The sequence below is a fragment of the Rhinoderma darwinii genome, chromosome 5, assembly GCF_050947455.1.
Source record: "Rhinoderma darwinii isolate aRhiDar2 chromosome 5, aRhiDar2.hap1, whole genome shotgun sequence".
NCBI lineage: Eukaryota > Metazoa > Chordata > Amphibia > Anura > Rhinodermatidae > Rhinoderma > Rhinoderma darwinii.
Window position 1 is genome coordinate 92150672 of NC_134691.1, and position 21698 is coordinate 92172369.

At 39.2% G+C, this 21698-nt stretch overlaps 1 protein-coding gene across 4 annotated transcripts in view; it reads right to left on the minus strand.

The window, feature by feature from the left end:
* The window catches only part of SPIDR (scaffold protein involved in DNA repair), a 551620-nt gene that overhangs the window by 39219 nt on the left and 490703 nt on the right, over positions 1-21698 (minus strand). For all 4 annotated transcript variants that reach the window (XM_075826268.1, XM_075826266.1, XM_075826267.1 and 1 more), the window contains 2 exons: positions 12431-12518; positions 455-598 (listed from right to left, as the gene is read on the minus strand). In XM_075826268.1, the coding sequence (XP_075682383.1) occupies positions 455-598; positions 12431-12518 (232 nt within the window). The remainder of the gene's footprint in view (positions 1-454; positions 599-12430; positions 12519-21698) is intronic.

A 21698-nucleotide genomic window follows, 5' to 3' on the forward strand; every position in this document is an offset into this window, starting at 1 on the left:
GACATGACAAGCTGCATGTGTATGTATGTCAGGTGGCAATGGTGTAATGCTATTACTACATTCATGAAAAGTTCCCTTTTTTTCCATCTCACCTCCTTTCTGAATTGTTTATCATTACAATTCTGAGATCCAACATCAACCATTATTACCACATTAAAATCACATGACAGGGATACTAAAATCATCTCAGGGGGCATATGATATAAATAACATTTTACATATTACTCAAAATATATACCATGATTAGACATGTTATTACTATATTTTGTTGCTGTTCTTTATCCTTGGTATACAGTAAGCCAACACACTTTGAATATTGTGATGCCAGATTAACAGAATGTCTTGATTATTGGAATGATAAAATTCACTTTGGGACTGATGGATTAGTGGAATTTTATTGTGAAATATGTATATTTTTCTACCGCATGATCCCTTCTATTGTGTAGAGAATTACCTGCAGGACTTCTTCAAGACTGTGAACTACAGGTGGCAGGTAAATATCCGCGACAGCATTTTCTTGACTTATATTATCATCGCCCTTTTCATGACGCATAGCAAGAACATAACAAAAGCTGGGAGCAGGAAGGTTATCTGGTACCTAGAGAAATTATCAGTGAAAAAAAAATGGTTTTAGTAATCCTGTGATACGTTGTGTGTAATACTGGCTATACACATTAGACAATTTGATTATTATAACGTCAACCCGATTGTCCCCCCCGACAAAACAAAGATTGGTCAGGTTGGGAGATCAGCGCTGCCATAAGTATCCGATAATGGTTTATTATCCCCTCGCTCTTTTATAAACATGCATGGTTGGCCAATCATAGTGTGCATGTTTACAGGGAGTCGGGGGGAGATGCTGGCCAAACAAGTGTTTGTCTCTCATATGTATATGGCTAACAGGTTGAAGAGAATACTATAATAACTGTGAGTCACATATATCTAAACCTTTATACAGTTGCGGCCGACATGTGAGGAGCTCATAGCTGTCAATCAGTACACACTACGATTTTCTTTACGTTCGGCGTATATGCCAGGGAAATCTGATGCATGCGCTAAATGTAAAGACCTAATGTATGCCACTGTATGACTAAGGCCTCATGCACATGACTGTAGCCGTGTGCACGGTCCACAATCACGCACCATGCACACACAAGTTGTGCATTCACTTTAAGGTGCCCGGCCAATACACGAACCGTGGAAACCAAGGTTGTGTTCATTGGCCCATAGGATAGAATATATCCTATACTATCCACAATTGCCGATAGTATGCAGACCGTAATGCATGGTCGTGTGCATGAGGCCTTACAGTGGCATGCGTCATACATAGGCCCCATGTTCAAAAATGTATAATTTTTTTGTAGTGACCCCTTGTTAACCCCTTAATGACCGCCGATACGTCTTTTTACGGCGGTCATTAGTGGGCTTTATTCTAGAGCGCCGCTATTCTACGTCGCTGCTGTAGAATAAAGTAAACAGAGCAGGGAGCCGTGAAATCTCCCTGCTCTCAGCTGCCAGAGGGCTGGGGGCGTCCCTGCTCTGCCGGGTGAGATCGATATTAGTATCGATCTCACCCGTTTAACCCTTCAGATGCGGTGCGCAATAGCGAGCCCCGCATCTGAGTGGTTTTGGAGAGAGGGAGGGAGCTCCCTCTCTCCCACCGACACCCGGCGATAAAATCGCCGAGTGTCTGTGTCTCTAATGGCAGCCGGGGGTCTAATAAAGTTTTAAACGGACAGGCAGTAATACACTGCAATACAAAAGTATTGCAGTGTATTATAATAGCGATCGGAGGATAGTGAAGTCCCCTAGTGGGACTAGTAAAAAAGTTAAAAAGTTTAATAAAGTTAATTAAAAAAAAAAAAGTGAAACAAAAAAAATGAAAAACCCAGCTTTTCCCCTTACAAAATGCTTTACTATTAAAAAAAACTACAATAAAGCAAAAAAGTTACACATATTTGGTATCGCCGCGTCCGTAACGACCCCGACTATAAAGCTGTTACATTATTTAACCTGCACTGTGAACGCCGTAAAAAATAAAATAAAAAACAATGGAAAAATTGCTGTTTTCTGTTAATCCTGACTTAAAAAAAATGTGATAAAAAGTGATCAAAAAGTCGCATCTACTCTCAAATGGTACCAATAAAAACTGCAAGTCGTCCCGCAAAAAACAAGACCTTATACAGCTATGCCGACGCAAAAATAAAAAAGTTACAGCTCTTCGAATGTGACAATGGAAAAATTTAAAAAATGGCTTGGACATTAGGGCCCAGAATGCAAGCAGGGGGAAGGGGTTAAGGAAAGCCTAGCAGACCACACTTTCCTACACAATAAAATATCTGCCCTGCGGATGCCAAAAGTATACTCTTTTGGAGTCCATAAGGGTCTACCATTACGTTTAGCATATGTGTCAGAGGTCAAAGGCTACAAATTATCATGACTGTGTGAGTGACATGCAACTTTTATTCACTAGTATAATAGACTGTAGGCAAGGAAAATCCTATAATCATATGTGAGGATCCACTTAATTGGATTTAGATGCCCCCTGTGGGAATAGCTTAAGAAGGCATGATTAAAGATTAGGTTAACTAAGAAAAATAATAAATTGTCTAATTAGGATAAATGTTTAATGATTTATTAATCCTGCTAATGTCTTCAGGTTTTTCATTCTGAAGAGCAAATTGCTAAAAGAAAAGGGATGGTATTGAATTAGTATATTTTTGAGCTAAAAGTTTCTGTTGCTTGATCTTGTTTAGAGGTCTGGGCTAATGATAAGCACTCAGTTCTTAAAGAGGCTCTGTCACCAGATTATAAGTCCCCTATCTCCTACATAAGGTGATCGGCGCTGGAATGTACATAATTTTTTAGCAAGTTATGAGCAATTTTAGATTTATGCTAATTAGTTTCTTAATGACCAACTGGGCGTGTTTTTACTTTTTACCAACTGGGCGTTGTACAGAGAAGTATAGGACGCTGACCAATCAGTGACCAATCAGCGTCATACACTTCTCATTCTTCCAGCCCATTGTTACAGTGTGATTGTGCAGTGAAAGAAGCTGAGCTGGAACAATAAGAAGTGTATGACGCTGATTGGTAACTGATTGGTCAGCGTCATACACTCCTCTGTACAACGCCCAGTTGGTAAAAAGTAAAAACACACCCAGTTGGCCATTAAGAAATGAATTAGCATAAATCTAAAATTGCTCATAACTTCCTAAAAAATGATCGTTTTTCAAAATAAAAACCACTGCTGTTATCTACATTACAGCGCCAATCAGATTATGTAGGAGATAGGGCACTTATAATCTGGTGACAGAGCCTCTTTAAGGAGGTTTTACACTGGGCGATTAACGGGCAGACGAGAGTTCATAGAACCCTCGTTGCTGATAATTGCCCAGTGTAAACAGGGGAACGATCAGCAGATGAACGAGCAAACTCTCAATCATCTGCTGGTCGTATCGTTTTAAAAAAGTGAAATATTATCGTTGTCGGCAGCACATCTCCCTGTGTAAACAGGGAGATGAGCTGCCGACATGATAATATATGGGGACGAGCGATCGGAGTAACAACCGCTCGTCCCCATCCACAGCTCCTTGTGACAGGCACAAACGAGCGCCGATCAACTATGTCTCGTTGATCGACGCTCGCTGCAATGGCCGATTATAGCTTGTTTGACATTTACATAGATACTCAATGAGTTCACGCTGTTATATCTCTGCATCAATTGAGCTCAAAAGTACAAGGTTTTCAACTTTAAAACAGATAATCGATGAATTATAAGATACATTTTCAACAAAATATGAACCATGCAAGAGGAGATGTTGAATAACTGGCAAGTAATGACACGATCACCTTATACTCCTGGGGATTAATCACTAACATACTGGTTTTCGGTATATGCTTGGAATGGCACCAATCTAAACATAGCCCCCTATACTTGGTACAAACAACTGGGAGTTAATTAAAGTCTGGTACATTAAATTGCTCTAAATGAATGAAAACAGCTGCTTAGCTGCTAATATTTTGTTCTTTGCATGAGAAATTCTTTAAGCACAAAAATATGTTCAAACTTAAAGTGTCAAGATTTAGGTCCATTCTAAGTGAAATAACGGTCATAACTTAATTCAACAGGTTGCAAAACATGAAGTTGTGGCCAAGATGATCACATACCAAGGGATATATGTGCAATTCACATGGTCAACATGCCAAGTATGTTTGAAAGAATGAAATATATTGCTACTACCATTAAAAACAAAAGCTTCTAAACAGATATGGTACAATAAAAGTGTCAAATGCACACAGAACCATTTTAACCATTTTGGTTATACATATTTGCAATAAGAATGTGTATGCTTTTAAGAGTACAATTTTTTTTTACATTTCTCATTAATATGAAAAAATATGCTTAAAATATAGGTGCATTCATGCTGTCAATGCAAAGTAAGCATAAGGGAAAATTCACACAATACAAAAATATAGCATATGGCTTTTAAAGTCAACAACCACTTGCGCTATTTTATACCTGCCTTGAGTGTTCTTCACACTATAGACTAGGATACTATTTGTGTTGCTCAATTTTGCTGTGTAATGCAGGTTTGCACCTCTGTGCTTTGGCCTCTGGCCTTCCATCCCCCTCTCACCGCTGGCCATTGGTGTGGAAGGCTTTGGTACCTTCTATCAAGGGTTTTCCCAATGGTGCTATAACTTGAATACTCAGCTTCCTTACCACTTTGCCAGATGAAGTTTGTGAATTCTGCACTTCTTATTCGTGGTTGCTTTTAGTACTTACTTGGCTTCTCTTTAATATACCTGTAACTAGTGTTTTTACATGCTTTGTACATTTTTAAAAATACAATAAAAATAGGTTTGTTTGTTTTTTATTTAAAAAAAAAAAAAAGACACTTAAGATATATTCATCAGTCATATAATAGTCCTCACAAGCAGCACATAAGGTAACCAAGGATCAACAATCAATGACAGGGAGTCATTTGCCCATTAGACACATCTTATTTATTAAAGACAAAGAGTGGAAAAAATTATGGAGATGCCTAAGGATGCCGACAAACTTTAGATTATAAGGCTCTATTCCCATGTGTTGTGGTTTCTGTTCACGATGGAACCCACGACACTGTGCCAGATCTGTCGTAAAACTAATATAAATGGTGCCGGACAGACCCCATTGACTTATAATGTGGTCTCCATGGCTGCCGGACGGCGTGGAAGCGGGATAAAGGTGAGTTTGAATAGTTGTTTTTTTTTTTTTAAATTCTAATGAAAGTGTGTGGCTGTATCTACGGGGAGGACTTTATCTACACGGGGTGACTTTATCTTTGGGGGGGGACGACTTTATCTACGGGACGACTTTATCTACGGGGGGACTTTATCTACAGGGGGGACTTTATCTACAGGGGGGACTTTATCTACAGGGGGGACTTTATCTACGGGGGGACTTTATCTACGGGGGGACTTTATCTACGGGGGGGACTTTATCTACATGGGGGGGACTTTATCTACATGGGGGGGACTTTATAGCCCCCTGTAGATATAGCCCACCCCTGTAGATATAGCCCACCCCTGTAGATATAGCCCACCCCTGTAGATAAAGCCCACCCCTGTAGATATAGCCCACCCCTGTAGATATAGCCCACCCCTGTAGATATAGCCCACCCCTGTAGATATAGCCCACCCCTGTAAATATAGCCCACCCCTGTAAATATAGCCCACCCCTGTAGATATAGCCCACCCCTGTAGATATAGCCCACCCCTGTAGATATAGCCCACCCCTGTAGATATAGCCCACCCCTGGATGTAGTCCCCCTGTAGATATAGTCCCCCTGTAGATATAGCCCACCCCTGTATATAGTCCCCCTGTAGATATAGCCCACCCCTGTATATAGTCCCCCTGTAGATATAGCACACCCCTGTATATAGTATCCCACAAATAGCTCCCCCTATAGTGCTGCACAGAAAGCCCACCCCTGTATATAGCCCCCATGTATATATAGTCCACCCCTGTATATAGTGCTCCACAGATAGCCCAACCCTGTATACAGGGGTGGGCTATTTGTGGAGCACTATATACAGGGGTGGACTATCTAGTGGAGCACTATATACAGGGGTGGACTATATGTACAGGGGGGCTATATGCAGGGGTGGGCTATCTGTGAAACACTATATACAGGGGTGGACTATATGTGGAGCACTATATACAGGGGTGGACTATATGTGGAGCACTATATACAGGGGTGGGCTATATCTAAAGGGGGCTATATACAGGGGTGGGCCATCTGTAGAGCACTATATACAGGGGTGGGCTATATCTACAGGGGGTTATATACAGGGTTGGGCTATACGTGGAGCACTATATACAGGACTGGGCTATATCTACAGGGGACTATATACAGGGGTGGGGTATCTGTAGAGCACTGTAGGGGGAGTTATTTATGGGACACTATATACAGGGGTGGGCTATATGGCAGGCACTATCTACAGGGGGCTCTATGGCAGGCACTATCTAAAGGGGGCACAGTGTGTGTGTGTGGGACACGGTGTATGGTGCTATTATAATTAGAGGTGCAGTGTATGGCGCTATTATATATAGGGGCGTAGTGTGTGGTATAATGATAACTTTATCTTTATTTATAGGTGCAGAAATGTTGGAAAAGTGAGAAGCTGAAGACATCTGAGCGGCAAACTGCAGAAATAGGCTGTGACCGGGAGAAGTCATCATAGAGGTCTGGACCGGATGGAGAAAAATAACTAGAATCTGAGACGTCACCGGTGAGTCACTTAATGTAAATGTTTATTCTGCCTCTAATCAGCACTGTAGACACTGTATGATCTGCAGCGAGATGATGGGTGGTATGATTATGATATGATTTATTTTTTGTGAAACAGCATCTCCCAGCATATCCTTACCATTGTTCGGGCCATGCTGGGAGCTGTAGTTTTACACCGTACACACCTATACAGCAGGGGTTGCACTAAATTGAGCTGTATTTATGTACTGAGCTTGGTTCTGGAGCTGTATATATGTACTGAGCTTGGTTCTGGTGTTGTGTATAGAACCATATTGCTTGTAAAATGTACAAATGTTTTTATGCTCGCGTTACATAAAAAGAAATGTAGAAAATAAATGACACGTCGATTGGTAGAGAAAACAAACACGGCGAGGGGGAACGAGATGTCGGGAAAGAGGTTGGGGGAGGGCGCCAAACTGAATCTTTGCCCCGGGTGCTGGAGAACCTAGCTACGCCTCTGTACCCCCTGACAGCTTTCTAGGACTGGGCTCTCCCTTCCTACCTGCATGGGCAAGAACACAAATCCAATCATGGCTTTTTATGTAAAATGTGAATAAACTTTCTTATTGAATACGAAAACTGAGTGTAGGAGATGTGCTTGTAAAACTATAATATTGGCGTATATATCAAATTATGATCATTTCTATTTAACTGGAAAGGACTGTAGATATCTGCATTTTCAAACCAAACTACCTCAGTTAACAATCAGGTTTGTGGAAACCCATATTTTCATGGCTAGTATGATCAAACCAATCCAACGGCAGACACTATATATTTGGTCATAGAATGGGGTACATGAAAGTGAAAGAAATGTAAATATTAATAGGGCCTGTTTACCCCAAAACCTGGCACTAGTTATTATAGTGTAATAAGGTTAATATCTCCAGTACCCTAAATGCTCTATAACTTGCAACTTTTGATAAAGCCATTTTAAGAAGTGATAAGGACCAAAACAATTTATTAGGATGATATTTTTGGGATTTGAAAGGAGTATGTCTAACTTTAGAATAGAAGTTATGGGACTCTGGGGAATACTTCAATCTTCAAAGAGGTCAATGAGGCGCAACTTTTGTTTACAGAAACAATAAATAAAAGATGGATTTTCAATCCAAAGTTGTAATGTCATTTCTTCAAAGATAATTAAATAATATAATGTTCTTGATGTAGAAAAGGATACAAATAAATAGGTTCATTACAGTAAAAAGGTGCTAGTGTGCACTGGAAATAGCCCCAAAGAAGGTTAATAAATAGTTTCGGTTCTGCTAATGGTTACCATATTAGGAAACTTTGAGACATTGCCTTTTAATTCTGTACTCATTTACAGAACATTTATTTTCTCACAAAACAATCTGAGATCTTTAATGGGGTAATATAATGATTCTAGAACTCGGCACAGTATATTCCCCGCAGTGTTTTATGTGGAGGTCTTTTAAATATGCAGAAAAATGTCAATACATTTCCTCTATTTATTCTTTAACTAATGGTGGTAAATTCCATCAGAATTATGAACTGCTTAAAATTCACATATGTCTATGTACTTTCTCTGTATGGTACATTACAATATATAGTAGCATAGTATGGTACAGCATAGAAGCAGCTGGTGGCTGTTATCTTTATTACTACATTTTTGTTAATTACTTTTCCCCACAGAAGTGTCAGATGTTTACAGTCATGTGACAACTAAGCTCCTCCCAGGGGAAGAAAATATGCAACATGTGAGCTAATAGACAGATTTTACAGCTTTTCTTTCAAGATAAATCTAATTTTTTTTAAACTAGTTTTATTGAAGAAGTTCAGTACAAATGCATTCAGTATACAACAAAGAATGAAATATGTTTCACAAGATAAAGAATTGGTACATAGCGAATTAGGGTTATAATGGTACATACATCCGAACATGTGCAACATCATTGACATCAAAGAAATAAGTATAATCTTGTACATGCAAATACAAAAAAAAAGCAAAATAAAATGGCAGGATGGCCCTTAACCCCTTAATGACCAGCCTATTTTAGACCTTAATGACCAAGCTATTTTTTACGTTTTTGAATCGTCGCATTCCAAGAGCTATAACTTTTTTATTTTTGCGTCGACATAGCTGTATAAGGTCTTGTTTTTTGCGGGACAAGTAGTATTTTTTAATAGCACCATTTTGAGGTAGATATTATTTATTGATTAACTTTTATTAATTTTTTTTTGGGGGGGAATAGAAAAAAAACTGAAATTTTGCCACTCTTTTTTGCGTCCTAAATCTACGCCGTTTACCGTGTGGTATAAATAACACAATAACTTTATTCAGCGGGTTGTTACAATTGCAACGATACCAAATTTGTATAGTTTTTGTATGTTTTACCACTTTTACACAGTAAAAACGCGTTTTTTTCAAAATTATTTGTTTTTGTGTCTCCATATTTGAAGAGCCGTAACGTTTTTATTTTTTTGCCGATGCAGTTGTATGAGGGCTTTTTTTTTTTTGCGGGAAGACTTGTCGTTTTTATTGGTACCATTTTGGAGTAGATGCGACTTTTTGATCACTTTCTAATCACATTTTTTTAAAGTCAGGATTCACAGAAAACAGCAATTTGTAAGGGGAAAAAGTGGGTTTTTAAATTTTTTTAAATGAACTTTATTAATCTTTTTTTTAAAACTTTTTTACTAGTCCCACTAGGGGACTTTAATATGCGATTCTCCGATCTCTATTATAATACACTGCAATACTCCTGTATTGCAGTGTATGACTGCCTGTCCGTTTAAAACGGACAGGCATCTGCTAGGTCATGCCTGCGGCATTATCTAGCAGGCATTCGCTACAGGCAGATCTGGGGGCCTTTATTAGGCCCCCAGCTGCCATCGGAGACATAGACACTCGGCGATCTTATCGCTGGGTGTCAGTGGGATGAGAGGGAGCTATTGAGCACCGCATCTGAGGGGTTAAACGAGTGAGATCGATACTAATACTAATATCGATCTCACCCGGCAGAGCAGGGACGCCCCCAGCTACCTCTGGTAGCTGAGAGCAGGGAGATTTGACAGCTCCCTGCTCTGTTTACTTATTCCGATGCCGCGACGTAAAAAGTCTATGGCATCGGAATAAGGTCCGTTAGTGACCAACGTAAAAACACTATGGGCCGGTCACTAACGGGTTAAAGAGGCTCTGTCACCACATTATAAGTGCCCCATCTTGTACATAATGTGATCGGCGCTGTAATGTAGATTACAGCAGTGTTTTTTATTTAGAAAAGCAATAATTTTTGACGGAGTTATGACCTATATTAGCTTTATGCTAATGAGTTTCTCAATGGATAACTGGGCGTGTTTTTACTTTTTGACCAAGTGGGCATTGTGGAGAGAAGTGTATGAAACTGACCAATCAGTGACCAATCAGCGTCATACACTTCTCCCCATTCATTTACACAGCAGATAGTGTTCTTACTAGTGTGCAGTCACATAATGACTGCAAGCATGATTTACAGCGTGATCTCGCGAGATTACGCTTGCTGTCATTAACTCCCACACTAAACGTTAGAGAAGTGTCGGCAGTGATGAATAGACATCTCGTCCTGGTTGGACGTGATGTCTATTAACTCTCAAGACTCTTCAGTAACTTTAGTGTGTGAGTCTAGTGCAGAAGGATCGGGTTAAACCATAAAGGCATGTCTGTCTGCACAGCCGAGCACCCGTAGATAAATTTCGCAGCTGACCACACTTGTGACACCAACTTATGAGTGGGCAATGCATTTTTTAGAGTACCTTGGAGGGTTTTCTAGAACCAGCCATAAATGGGAGAGTTGTAAATAAGTTGCCAAGTGGTGTTCAATATTTGGTGGTCAACCCACAACCTCAAATACCGTAATTGACCTGATACATAGTAGAGGTATAAGTCAGGCAATGCCGCTCCACCCAGGTATTTAGAACGTTGTAGGGTAGAGAGACTAAGTTTAGAACGGTAATTTTAACCAAACTTACAGCACATAACTCTGCATTTGACACAGCAGAATTTCAAAAAAATTTAGTCAATCTGTCTTTTATATAAATCCATACAAATCCAATCCAAGGAATAAGATAAGTCTTGAATATCCTGCCTCATGTATGCAGTATGATGTAATGCTATGTATTATCATGGAGCTGAATGGTTGATGAAGCTGAGAACAGGTGTCTTTTATATATTTAGTCTGAAGAAAAATAACTCGCATCAATTCCATTTCCTAATTTTTTTTTAAAAATGCTTGAGCGTACAATACATTAACCCTTTGACTGCCAGAGATGTATGTGGCATAATTTTAAAATCTAGAATCAAGTGAATCTATACTGGATGTACTCAACACTACAGAAGGACAAGGAAATACTCTATATTATATTATTCGGAACACTCCTCTTAATCATTAAATTCAGGTGTTTTATTCAGTCCCATTGCCCAGGTATATAATGTCCAGCACCTAGCCATGCAATCTGCCTTTACAAACATTTGTGAAAGAATGGGTCGTTCTAGACCTCACTGAATTCCAGCGTGGTACCATAATAACCATTAGGGTATGTTCACACGATGAGAGGTATTTACGTGTGAAAAGACAGACTGTTAACAGCTGCCTCGTTTCACACGTAAATGCTCCTCCTCGCATTTTGCGAGCCGTCTGAGACGCTCGTAAATCTTAAGCTGTGCTTCATTGAGTTCAATAAAGAACAGCTCAAATTACGTGGCAAAGAAGTGTCCTGCACTTCTTTGACGAGGCAGTCCATTTACGCGTCGTCGTTTGACAGCTGTCAAACGACGACGCGTAAATGACAGGTCGTCTGCACAATACGTCGGCAAACCCATTCAAATGAATGGGCAGATGTTTGCCGACGTATTGTAGCCCTATTTTCAGGCGTAAAACGAGGCATAATACGCCTCGTTTACGCCTGAAAATAGGTCGTGTGAACCCAGCCTTACACTGAAGCTGCCCTAAACTGTATCTACGCATCCTAACAAAATGACTGCTGATAAATATACATGAGGGGTCCGCCCTTGTTCAGCCCTCATTTTAACCAGCTGATTGATCATTTATGTAATCTGACATACTATGCTGAATCTGACGCCTCACCGCAGCCTAGCCTCATTCAGACACAAGTCAACCCTTCAAACACTTATTCGCTTCGAAGTTAAAATGACTGAAAAATTACATAAAGAGACACTCAAAAAATGTAAATATATAATTTACCTGAATCTCCACAAAGGAATGTATCATAAATGAATGATTACACCCCTAAAATAGCTAAAAACGGTTTCCGCTAGGTACCATATACGAAATGTGATTCAATTATTTTCTCAGTCCTACTTCAAAGCAAAATGCATAATAAAGAAACATCTATGGCTCTGTTCACACTAGCATCATGACTTCCGTTTATAATATGTGTTATTCTTTCCGTTAAAAGTGATGGAAACCATGGAGGTCCGTGACAGTAGTGTAAACCGAGCCTATCAGCGCCTTACACGGTCTTGCACATATATATTTAGGGTTTATTCATTCAAATTGAAATATTACAATAAATTTAACATCCATAATAAATTTCATTTTTTATGAACAATTACCTCATGTGAAGCAAATAATGCTCTGTAGATTATTAAGCTAACAAATTGCATTTCCTCTTACCTGCGATTGTTCTTGACTCTGACCGTGAATTTTTATGGGTGCCAAAGGGGGCCACAAACTATCAATAAGACTGAAGAGTCCTGGAGTCCTGCAAATAATGACACACATATTAAACATTAACTATATTGATCAAACAACTTAGGTTATTAGATATGGTCAGGGGCATAAATAGAGCTCATAGGGCTCTAGCGCAAAATAAGAAGGGTCCCCACCACCTAGTGGGCAGCATAAGTAGCAGAAATTAAAGATATGGATAATAGCGCCGTACATCAGAGAACCCACATAATAGTGCTAGATAACAGAAAGCCACCAGCTTGTTATCATCCACAAAAAGGAGCAATGTTCTTGCACCTAAGAAGGCCCCTTTAACCTCTGGGCCCCATAGCAGCTGCTACAGCTATAGTTATGCCGATGGATATGGTGTTTTCCCACTAGGGGCATATAACTAAAAAATAATTTTCCATAAATATGCTATGCTTTCCACGGGAATAAGACTATTGAGTACAGTGTGTCACTAAGGTTTTATGAATAATTCTATTAGAATTATAACTTCAAAACCAAGTGTGAATATGTGTCCATGTACACAGGATATTAAGAAGGGAGTCTCTCAGAATACATTTGCAGCCACACAGATTTCTAGACACCAGTGCAGTCACGGACGAGATTTCTCAAAACCGGTGCAAAGTAAAAGTGAAGTAGTTGCCTAGAGTACCAATCAGATTGCTTCTTTCATTTTGAAAAGAGCATCTGTAAAATGAGAGCTTGAATCTGATTGGTTGCTATGGGCAACTACTCAACTTTTCCTTTGCACCAGTTTTGATAAATCATTACATTTTAAAAATATATTTAACAGACAGCCAGACTATATATTAATGCAAACTTTCTATGATTGATTCTTTTCTGCTTTGAAAGATTATGTTGCATCAATCCAGACTGAGAATAACTCTAATGCAATTTCCTCCGGGAGGCGTGCAGTTTTTCAGACTGGAGTGAAGAGTGTTAGGCAGTCCTGCAGGCCATTATGTGCTGTCAGATTGTTGCGTTATCATTCCAGCATGTGCGGAGGTTTCCTCATGTTCAGTGACACAATAATATGTAAATTAGCCATGTGCAAGGTGTTCCAGCTTCTGAAGAATTACACACACAGACGCCTCTCGGAGAGAAGAGTTCTTATACTTTGTTACAAGACACAATGGGGATTAATTAGAAAAATATAAACCTATTTCTCTTCATATCCACATATCCATTTGGTTTTGCCTCAAATCTGCTGAAAAAAAGACACACGTGAAGGACCACTTTGGCCACATTTTGGCTCAATGTTTAGTGAACTGATAAAATAACTATTCACTGATACATTGCAACTAGCAAAAATGTTCCCCCGATTCATGGTAGCAATATGACAGGACGTTCCTTTCTGCTTATGACATTCAAATGTCCTACCACCAGACTACAAATTAGGGTATGTTCACACGAGGGCGTCCGTAACGGCTGAAATTACGGGGATGTTTCCGCCTGAAAACATCCCCGTAATTTCAGCCGTAACGGCATGTGCAGGCGCTTGAACGCCGCGTCCATTACGGACGTAATTGGCGCTGCTATTCATTGGAGTCAATGAATAACGGCTCCAATTACGGCCAAAGAAGTGACAGGTCACTTCTTTGACGCGGGCGACTATTTACGCGCCGTCATTTGACAGCGGCGCGTAAATATACGCCTCGTGTGAACAGACAAACGTCTGCCCATTGCTTTCAATGGGCAGATGTTTGTCAACGCTATCGAGGCGCTATTTTCGGACGTAATTCGGGGCAAAAATGCCCGAATTACGTCCGTAATTAGTGCGTGTGAACATACCCTAATAGATACAGTTCATCTGCACACTATAGACGGTCCTAGATTTCAGTAGAACATCAGTAATAAATTTGCATAGATAAAAAAAATAAACCTTCTTATATATAATGTATTAGCAAAATAGCAACGTTAATGTGGTAATAACTTGGATAATAAGACGAAAGGCTATCAACACATACTGGTCTATATGAGTGTTTTATTTATCATAAACACAGGCAAACTTTAGCTCCAATTTGTAGCTGCACTTTTAGGTGTAATTCACAGTGTTTTGCAGCATTTTTCGTGGCATTTTCGTTGGTGTCGTTTTTTGGCCAAAAATGTTACAGATGTTACTTTAAGGTCTATTATAAATTAAAGACAAGGCTATATATGATATATAGGTGTTTTGGTTTGTGGCATTTTTATTTTCAAAGTGCAGCATGCTCTGGATATGAAGATTTTTCTGGCTTTTTTCCCATAGGCTTCTCTGAAGGACATAAAGAATGACAGGTAAGCCCATGTATAAAATGACACTAAATAAAAAACTGCATGTTAATTTACAAAATGCTTGTGGTTTTTTTCACGCAGTTCTACACACTAGACAAACACTGTGTGTTTGAAGAAGGCCTAAATGTGCAAAGCATAAATCTATAATTTCACTGAGCTTATTTCATCTTATTGGTTTAACATTGAAAATGCTCGATTTACACTCAACAATGCTTGATAAGAGTACAATGGTGTTCATTTTATACTAAAGCTTTTGGATTGAGGACAATCTTACATGTAATATATGCTACGGACATTTTACATTATTAGAATATTTCAGTCTGATTTCCTGTTTATTTAAAATGTCAAGCTGTTAAAAAAGGATTTGTTTAAAAATTATTTTTTCTCAAAATTGTGCCCTGTATTGAAAACTTAAGTTTGCACTGCTAGCTCATAGGGCACATGTGGAATGCCACGCAGCTGTTTCCAGTTCTTCAGTGTAGATAAGCTTTCCCATTATTCACATTTCAAAGGGACGGCACAGAGGAATAACTATGGTAGTAAAATACACAAAATAGACAGATTTTGGTGGAGAGAGAGAAAAGAGAAGAGTTTTCATCTGCATGCATATATAACATAGTTACAAAGTTGATATGGTTGAAAAAAGACCCAGGTCCATCAAGTCCAATCTATAATCCTACCGTGTTAATCCAGAAGGCGGCAAAACCCCCCATGAGGTTGACGCCAATTGCTTCATTTGGAGAAAAATTCCTCCACGACTCCAAATATGGCAATCAGAACAAATCTCCGGATCTATGCCCCATCTCCAGAATCTAGTACTCAACCTATAATATTATATTTTTCAAGAAAGGCATCAAGGTCCTTCTTGAACTTGTTCAAAAATCAACCATCACAACATCCTGTGGCAGAGAGTTCCATAGTCTCACTGCTCTCACAGTAAAGAATACCAGTCTGTGATGATGGTGAAACCTTTTTTTCCTCTAGACGTAGAGGATGCCCCCTTGTCCTTGTTACAGGCCGAGGTGTAAAAAGATAATTAGAAAAATCTCAGTGCTGTCCAGTTATATATTTGTACATTTTATTTCGATCGGCCCTAAGCCGTCTTTTTTCTAAACTCAATAGTCCCAAGTTTGATAACCTTTCTTGGTACTGCAATTCACCCATTCCCTTAGTTACCTTGGTCGCCCTTTTTTGCACCCGCTCTAGTTCTGCCATGTCCTTCTTATACATAGGTGCCAAAAATGGTACATAATATTCTGTGGTCTGACTAGTTATTCGTATAGAGACAAAATTATGTTCTTGTCATAAGCATCTATGCTTGTTTTAATGCATCCCATTATTTTATTTGCCTTGGCAGCAGCTGCCTGGCACTGGTTGCTAAAGGGAAATGTACTATCCACCAATATCCCCAAATCTTTGTCATTGCAGTTTTACCCAGTGTTTTACCATTTAATGCATAATTGTTACATTTTTCTCTTCGGCCCAAGTGCATAACCTTACATTAATCCACATTATACTTCATTTGTCATTTGTCTGCCCAAACCTCCAGCTTCCCCAAATCCCTCTGTAATATTACATTATCCTCCTCTGTATTGATTACTTTACAGAGCTTAGTATCATCTGCAAACACTGAAATTATATTCTGTAAGCCCTCTACAAGGTCATTAATTAGCATATTAAAAAGAAGAGGGCCCAATACTGTATGACAGTGTTATCAGATACTCCATATCTCCAAAATGTCTGATCCTTGCACCTTCCTGACTTGTGTTAACCCTTTAGCGGCATCCGCCATACAGAAACGTCCGATGTGTGTTACCCCAAGATGGCACAAACTCAGAGCCTGTGCCATATGTGGTGGGTGCTGGTACTTGCCTGCAATGGCTGGGATCAGATATAACTCATATCCCAGCTGTTTAACTTCTCAGATGCCACTTGATCACCCCCACTGCGATGGCAGCCAGAGGCCAATTGAAGACCTTTAGGTCTGCCATTAGTGCAATACTAACAATCGCATGGTAAAGTCATATAGGGGACTAAAAAAAATTACTTATCCTGTTTTCCCCAAAAAATTATGTAAGCAATAAAAAAAGTAAACAAAATTAGTATTTCCGCGTCCATAAAAGTCTAAACGAGTAAAATATCACATTTAACTTGCCAGATGAACGCCATAGGATAAAAAATAAGAAATTCCCAATGCAAGCCAGCTTTTTTTTGTTCACCTCTCTGACCCAAAATAATGGAATAGACCGTGTTTATAAAGTCGTATGCCCCCAATATTGTACTAATAAAAACTAAATTTTGACCTGCAAAAATCAAGTACTTACGCCGCTCTATCGATGTAAAAATAAAAAAGTTATGGCTCTCAGAATATGCCGATTTTTTTCTTTGTAAAATTAGTACATCATGAAAAAACTAAATAAATCGCCATAATTGTATTGACCTGCAGACTAAAGTTAATGTGTATTTTTTATGGCACAGTGAATGCTGTAAAAATAAACTCCAAAATACAATGGCGAAATCAATGTGTTTTTTTTTTACCATTCCACCCCACAAGTAGTTTGTTTTTTTTCAGTTTCCCACTAAATTATTTGCTATATTACATGGTACCATTTAACTACAATTCGTCCTCTGCTATGTCGATGGAAAAATAAAAAAGTTATGGCTCTTGGAATGCCATGATGGAAGAACGAAAATAAAATACTGAAAATTGGCTGTCTCCAAGGGGTTAAATAAGGAAGGGCAGCTCTAGAGCACTATGATCATCTAAAAACTAAAATACTGTGCGGAACAAGGATAACAGGAACATATATCAAAACATGTCAAATGAATTATTTCTGTAATATGTGCTATCATTTTATACAGTCCTAGGGAATCCATGAGGTCAGCTAAATTTGCATTTCACTATGGAAACATTTAGCATTTGAGAAATAAATTTCCCCGTCTTTAACCCCTTCCCGCACCTGGACGTAACTGTACGTCCAGGTGAGCAGTAACTTTGCGCACCTTGGCGTACAGTTACGTCCGCGCTTTAACAGTTAACCGCCGCGCGGCGCTACACCGCAGCGGCGGTTAACTGTGCAGGGTGTCAGCCCTGCTCTCCCCGTTGCCGATCAGCGGCCTGTCGCCGCTGAAATCGGCAATTAACCCCTTCGATGCGGTCACCACATCGAAGAGGTTTACAGCGGATCGGCAGCCCCCCACATGTATTTGCGGGGGCTGGCGATCCTTATCATGGCAACCAGAGGCCAGACAATGACCTCCGGGTTGCCATGTACGGAAGCCTCGGAGGATCAGCCTCCGGCCGGTCCTCCGATGCTTCCTGTCAGTGTGACTGTCACGTCACAATGACAGTTAGAACACATTACACTACGTGTGTAGTATAATGTGTTCTAGCAGCGATCAGAGCTGCAAGTCTTAGTGTCCCCTAGTGGGACAAGTAAAAAAAGTAAAAAAAAGATAATAAAAATGTTTTTAAAAAGTGTAAAAATAAAAGTTATAAGTGATATAAACAAAGAATGCTTTTTTTTCTATAATAAGTCTTTTATTATAGGAAAAAAATTAACACGTTAAAAAAAGTACACATATTTGGTATCGCCGCGTTCGTAACGACCCCAACTATAAAACTGTAATATTATTTTTCCCGCACGGTGAACACCGCAAAAAAAATAAACAAAAAACAGTGCCCGAATCACAATTTTTTGGTTACCAACCCTCCCAAAATATACAATAAAAAGTGATCAAAAAGTCGCACGTACGCCAAAATGGTACCAATACAAACTACATCCCGTCCCGCAAAAAACAAGCCCTTACATCGCTTTTTTGACTGAAAAATAAAAACGTTATGGCTCTCAGAATATGGTGACACAAAAATGTATTTATTTTATAAATAAGTGATTTTATAGCACAATCGCTGCAAAACATAAAAAGATTATATACATCTGGTATCGCTGTAATCGTATCGACCCGCAGAATAAAGTATAATGGTCATTTATAGCCCAGGGTGAAGGCCATAAAAAAACGAATAAAAAACATTGTCAGAATTGCTGGTTTTTGGTCACCCGGCTTGCCAAAAAATGGAATAAAACGTGATCAAAAAAATTTCTGGTACCCCAAAATGGTACCAATGAAAACTACAGATTGTCCCGCAAAGAATAAACCCTCACACAGCTCCGGTGGTGAAAAAATAAAAAAGTTCTGGCTCTCAGATTATGGCGATGCAAAATGTGCGGAGTGTTCCAAAAGCAGATAAGATCGGGCGCCATTTATCAGTGCGACACCGGCCACATATCTTATATTATTATTTATTTACTGCATTATTATACCCTCTTATTATACCCTGATGTACCCCGCACAGATAACATATACCCTGATGTACTCCGCACAGATAACATGTACCCTGATGTACCCCGCACAGATAACATGTACCCTGATGTACCCCGCACAGATAACATGTACCCTGATGTACCCCGCACAGATTACATATGCCCCCACATTACAAACTGAAACACCAGTAAAACTCCAAACAGAACAACTACCAAGCTACATCTGCGCCCCAAAAGCCAAATGACACTCCCTCCCTTCTGAGCCCTGCAGCGTGCCCAAACACCAGTTTACGTCCACAGATATGGCATCGCCATACCCGGGAGAACCCGGTTAATATTTTATGAGGTATTTGTCTTCAGTGGCACAAACTGGGCATAACATATAGTGCACTAAAGTGGCATATGAGTGGAAAATTGTAATTTTCACTCCGCACCATGCGCTGCGCATTAACCCCTTCGCGCACCACAACATAGCATGTCTTAGTGTGGGGGGTGATGTATCGAGCGTCTCACGTGAAAAATAAAGAATTTAAAACGGCAAAATCGCTGTTTTTTTGGTCACCTTCGCTCTAGCTAAAAATGTAATAAAAAGTGCTCAAACAGTTGTATGTACCAAAAAATGGTACCAATAAAAACGACCGCTCGTCCCTCAATAAATAAGCCCTCATACCGCTCTATTGACTGAAAAATAAAAAAGTTGTGGCTCTTGGAACGCGGGAAGGAAAAAACTAAAAAGGAAAATAAAAAAATGGATCAGTCCAGAAAGGGTTAATTACTTTCTAATGAAAAACCATTTATGACCACACGTGGGGTATTGCCGTACTCGGGAGAAATTGCTTTACAAATGTTGGGCGGCTTTTACCCCCTTTATCCTTTGTAAAATTGAAAAAAATGCAACATTTTAGTGGAAGAAATGTCGATATTCATTTTCATGGCCCAATTCTAATAAATCCTGCAAAAGACTTGTGGGGTCTAAATGCCCACTATATCCCTAGATGGATTCTTTAAGTGGTGTAATTTCCACTTTTGGGGGGTTTCCCCTGTTTTGGCCTCTCAGGGGCTTTGCAAATGCGACATGGCACCCAAAAACCATTTCAGCTAAATTTGAGCTCCCAAAGCCAAATAGCGCTCCTTGCCTTCTAAGCCCCGCTGTGGGTCCAAACAGCACTTTATTACCACATATGGCGTATTTACGTAATCGGGCGAAATGGTTTTACAAATGTTGGGGTGCTTTTTCGCCTTTATTCCTTGTAAAAATTAAAAATGGCTACCTTTTTTCAGAAAAAAAGTCGATTTTTACCTTTACAGAATAATTCCAATGAATTCAGCAAAACAACCGTGTGGTCAAAATGCTAACTTTACCCCTAGAAAAATTCCTTGAGGGGTGTAGTTTCCAAAATGGGGTCACTTTCCGGGGGATTCCACTATTTTGTTCCCTCCAATGCAATTCAAACGCGACGCGGCACTGAAAACTATACCAGCAAAATCAGAATTTCAAAATCCAAATGGTGCTCCTTCCCTTCTGAGTCCTGCTGTGGGTCCAAACAGCAGTTTATTACCACATATGGGGTATTGCTATAATCAGGAGAAATTGCTTTACATATGTTGGGGTGTTTTTTCTCTTTTATTCCTTGAAAAAATTACAAATTTCTACGTTTTTTCAGAAAAAAAGTAGATTTTCACCTTCACAAACTAATTCAAATAAATTTAGCAAAAAAAACTGTGGGTTCAAAATGCTAACTATACCCCTAGATAAATTCCCTGAGGGGTGTAGTTTCCAAAATGAGGTCACTTTTGGGGGTCTTTATTGTTTTGGCACCACAAGACCTCTTCAAACCTGACATGGTACCTAAAATATATGCTAAAAAAAAGGAGGCCCCAAAATCCACTAGGTGCTCCTTTGCTTCTGAGGCCGGTGTTTCAGTCCATGACCGCACTAGGGCCACATGTGGGATATTTCTAAAAACTGCAGAATCTGGGCAATAAATAATAAGTTAAATTTCTCGGGTAAAACCTCCTGTGGTATAGAAAAAAATGTATTACAAATGAATTTTGTAAAAAAAAAATGAAATTTGTAACTTTCACCTCTACTTTGCTTTAATTCCTGTGAAACGCCTAAAGGGTTAATACACTTTCTGAATGCTGTTTTGAATACTTTGAGGGGTCCAGTTTTCAAAATGGGGTGATTTATGGGGACTTTCTAATATATAAGGTCCTCAAAGCCACTTCAGAACTGAACTGGTCCTTGTAAAAATCACCTTTTGAAATTTTCTTGAAAATATGAGAAATCGCTGCTAAAGTTCTAAGTCTTGTAACGTCCTAGAAAAATAAAAGAATGTTCAAAAAACGATGCAAACATAAAGTAGACATATGGGTGATGTTAACTAGTAACTATTTTGTGTGGTATTACTATCTGTTTCACAAGCAGATACATTTAAATTGAGAAAAATGCTAATTTTTGCAAATTTTCTCCAAATCTTGGTGTTTTTTACAAATAAATATTGAATTTATCAACCAAATTTTTTCACTAACATAAAGTACAATATGTCACGAGAAAACAATCTCAGAATCGCTTGGATAGGTAAAAGCATTCCGGAGTTATTACCACATAA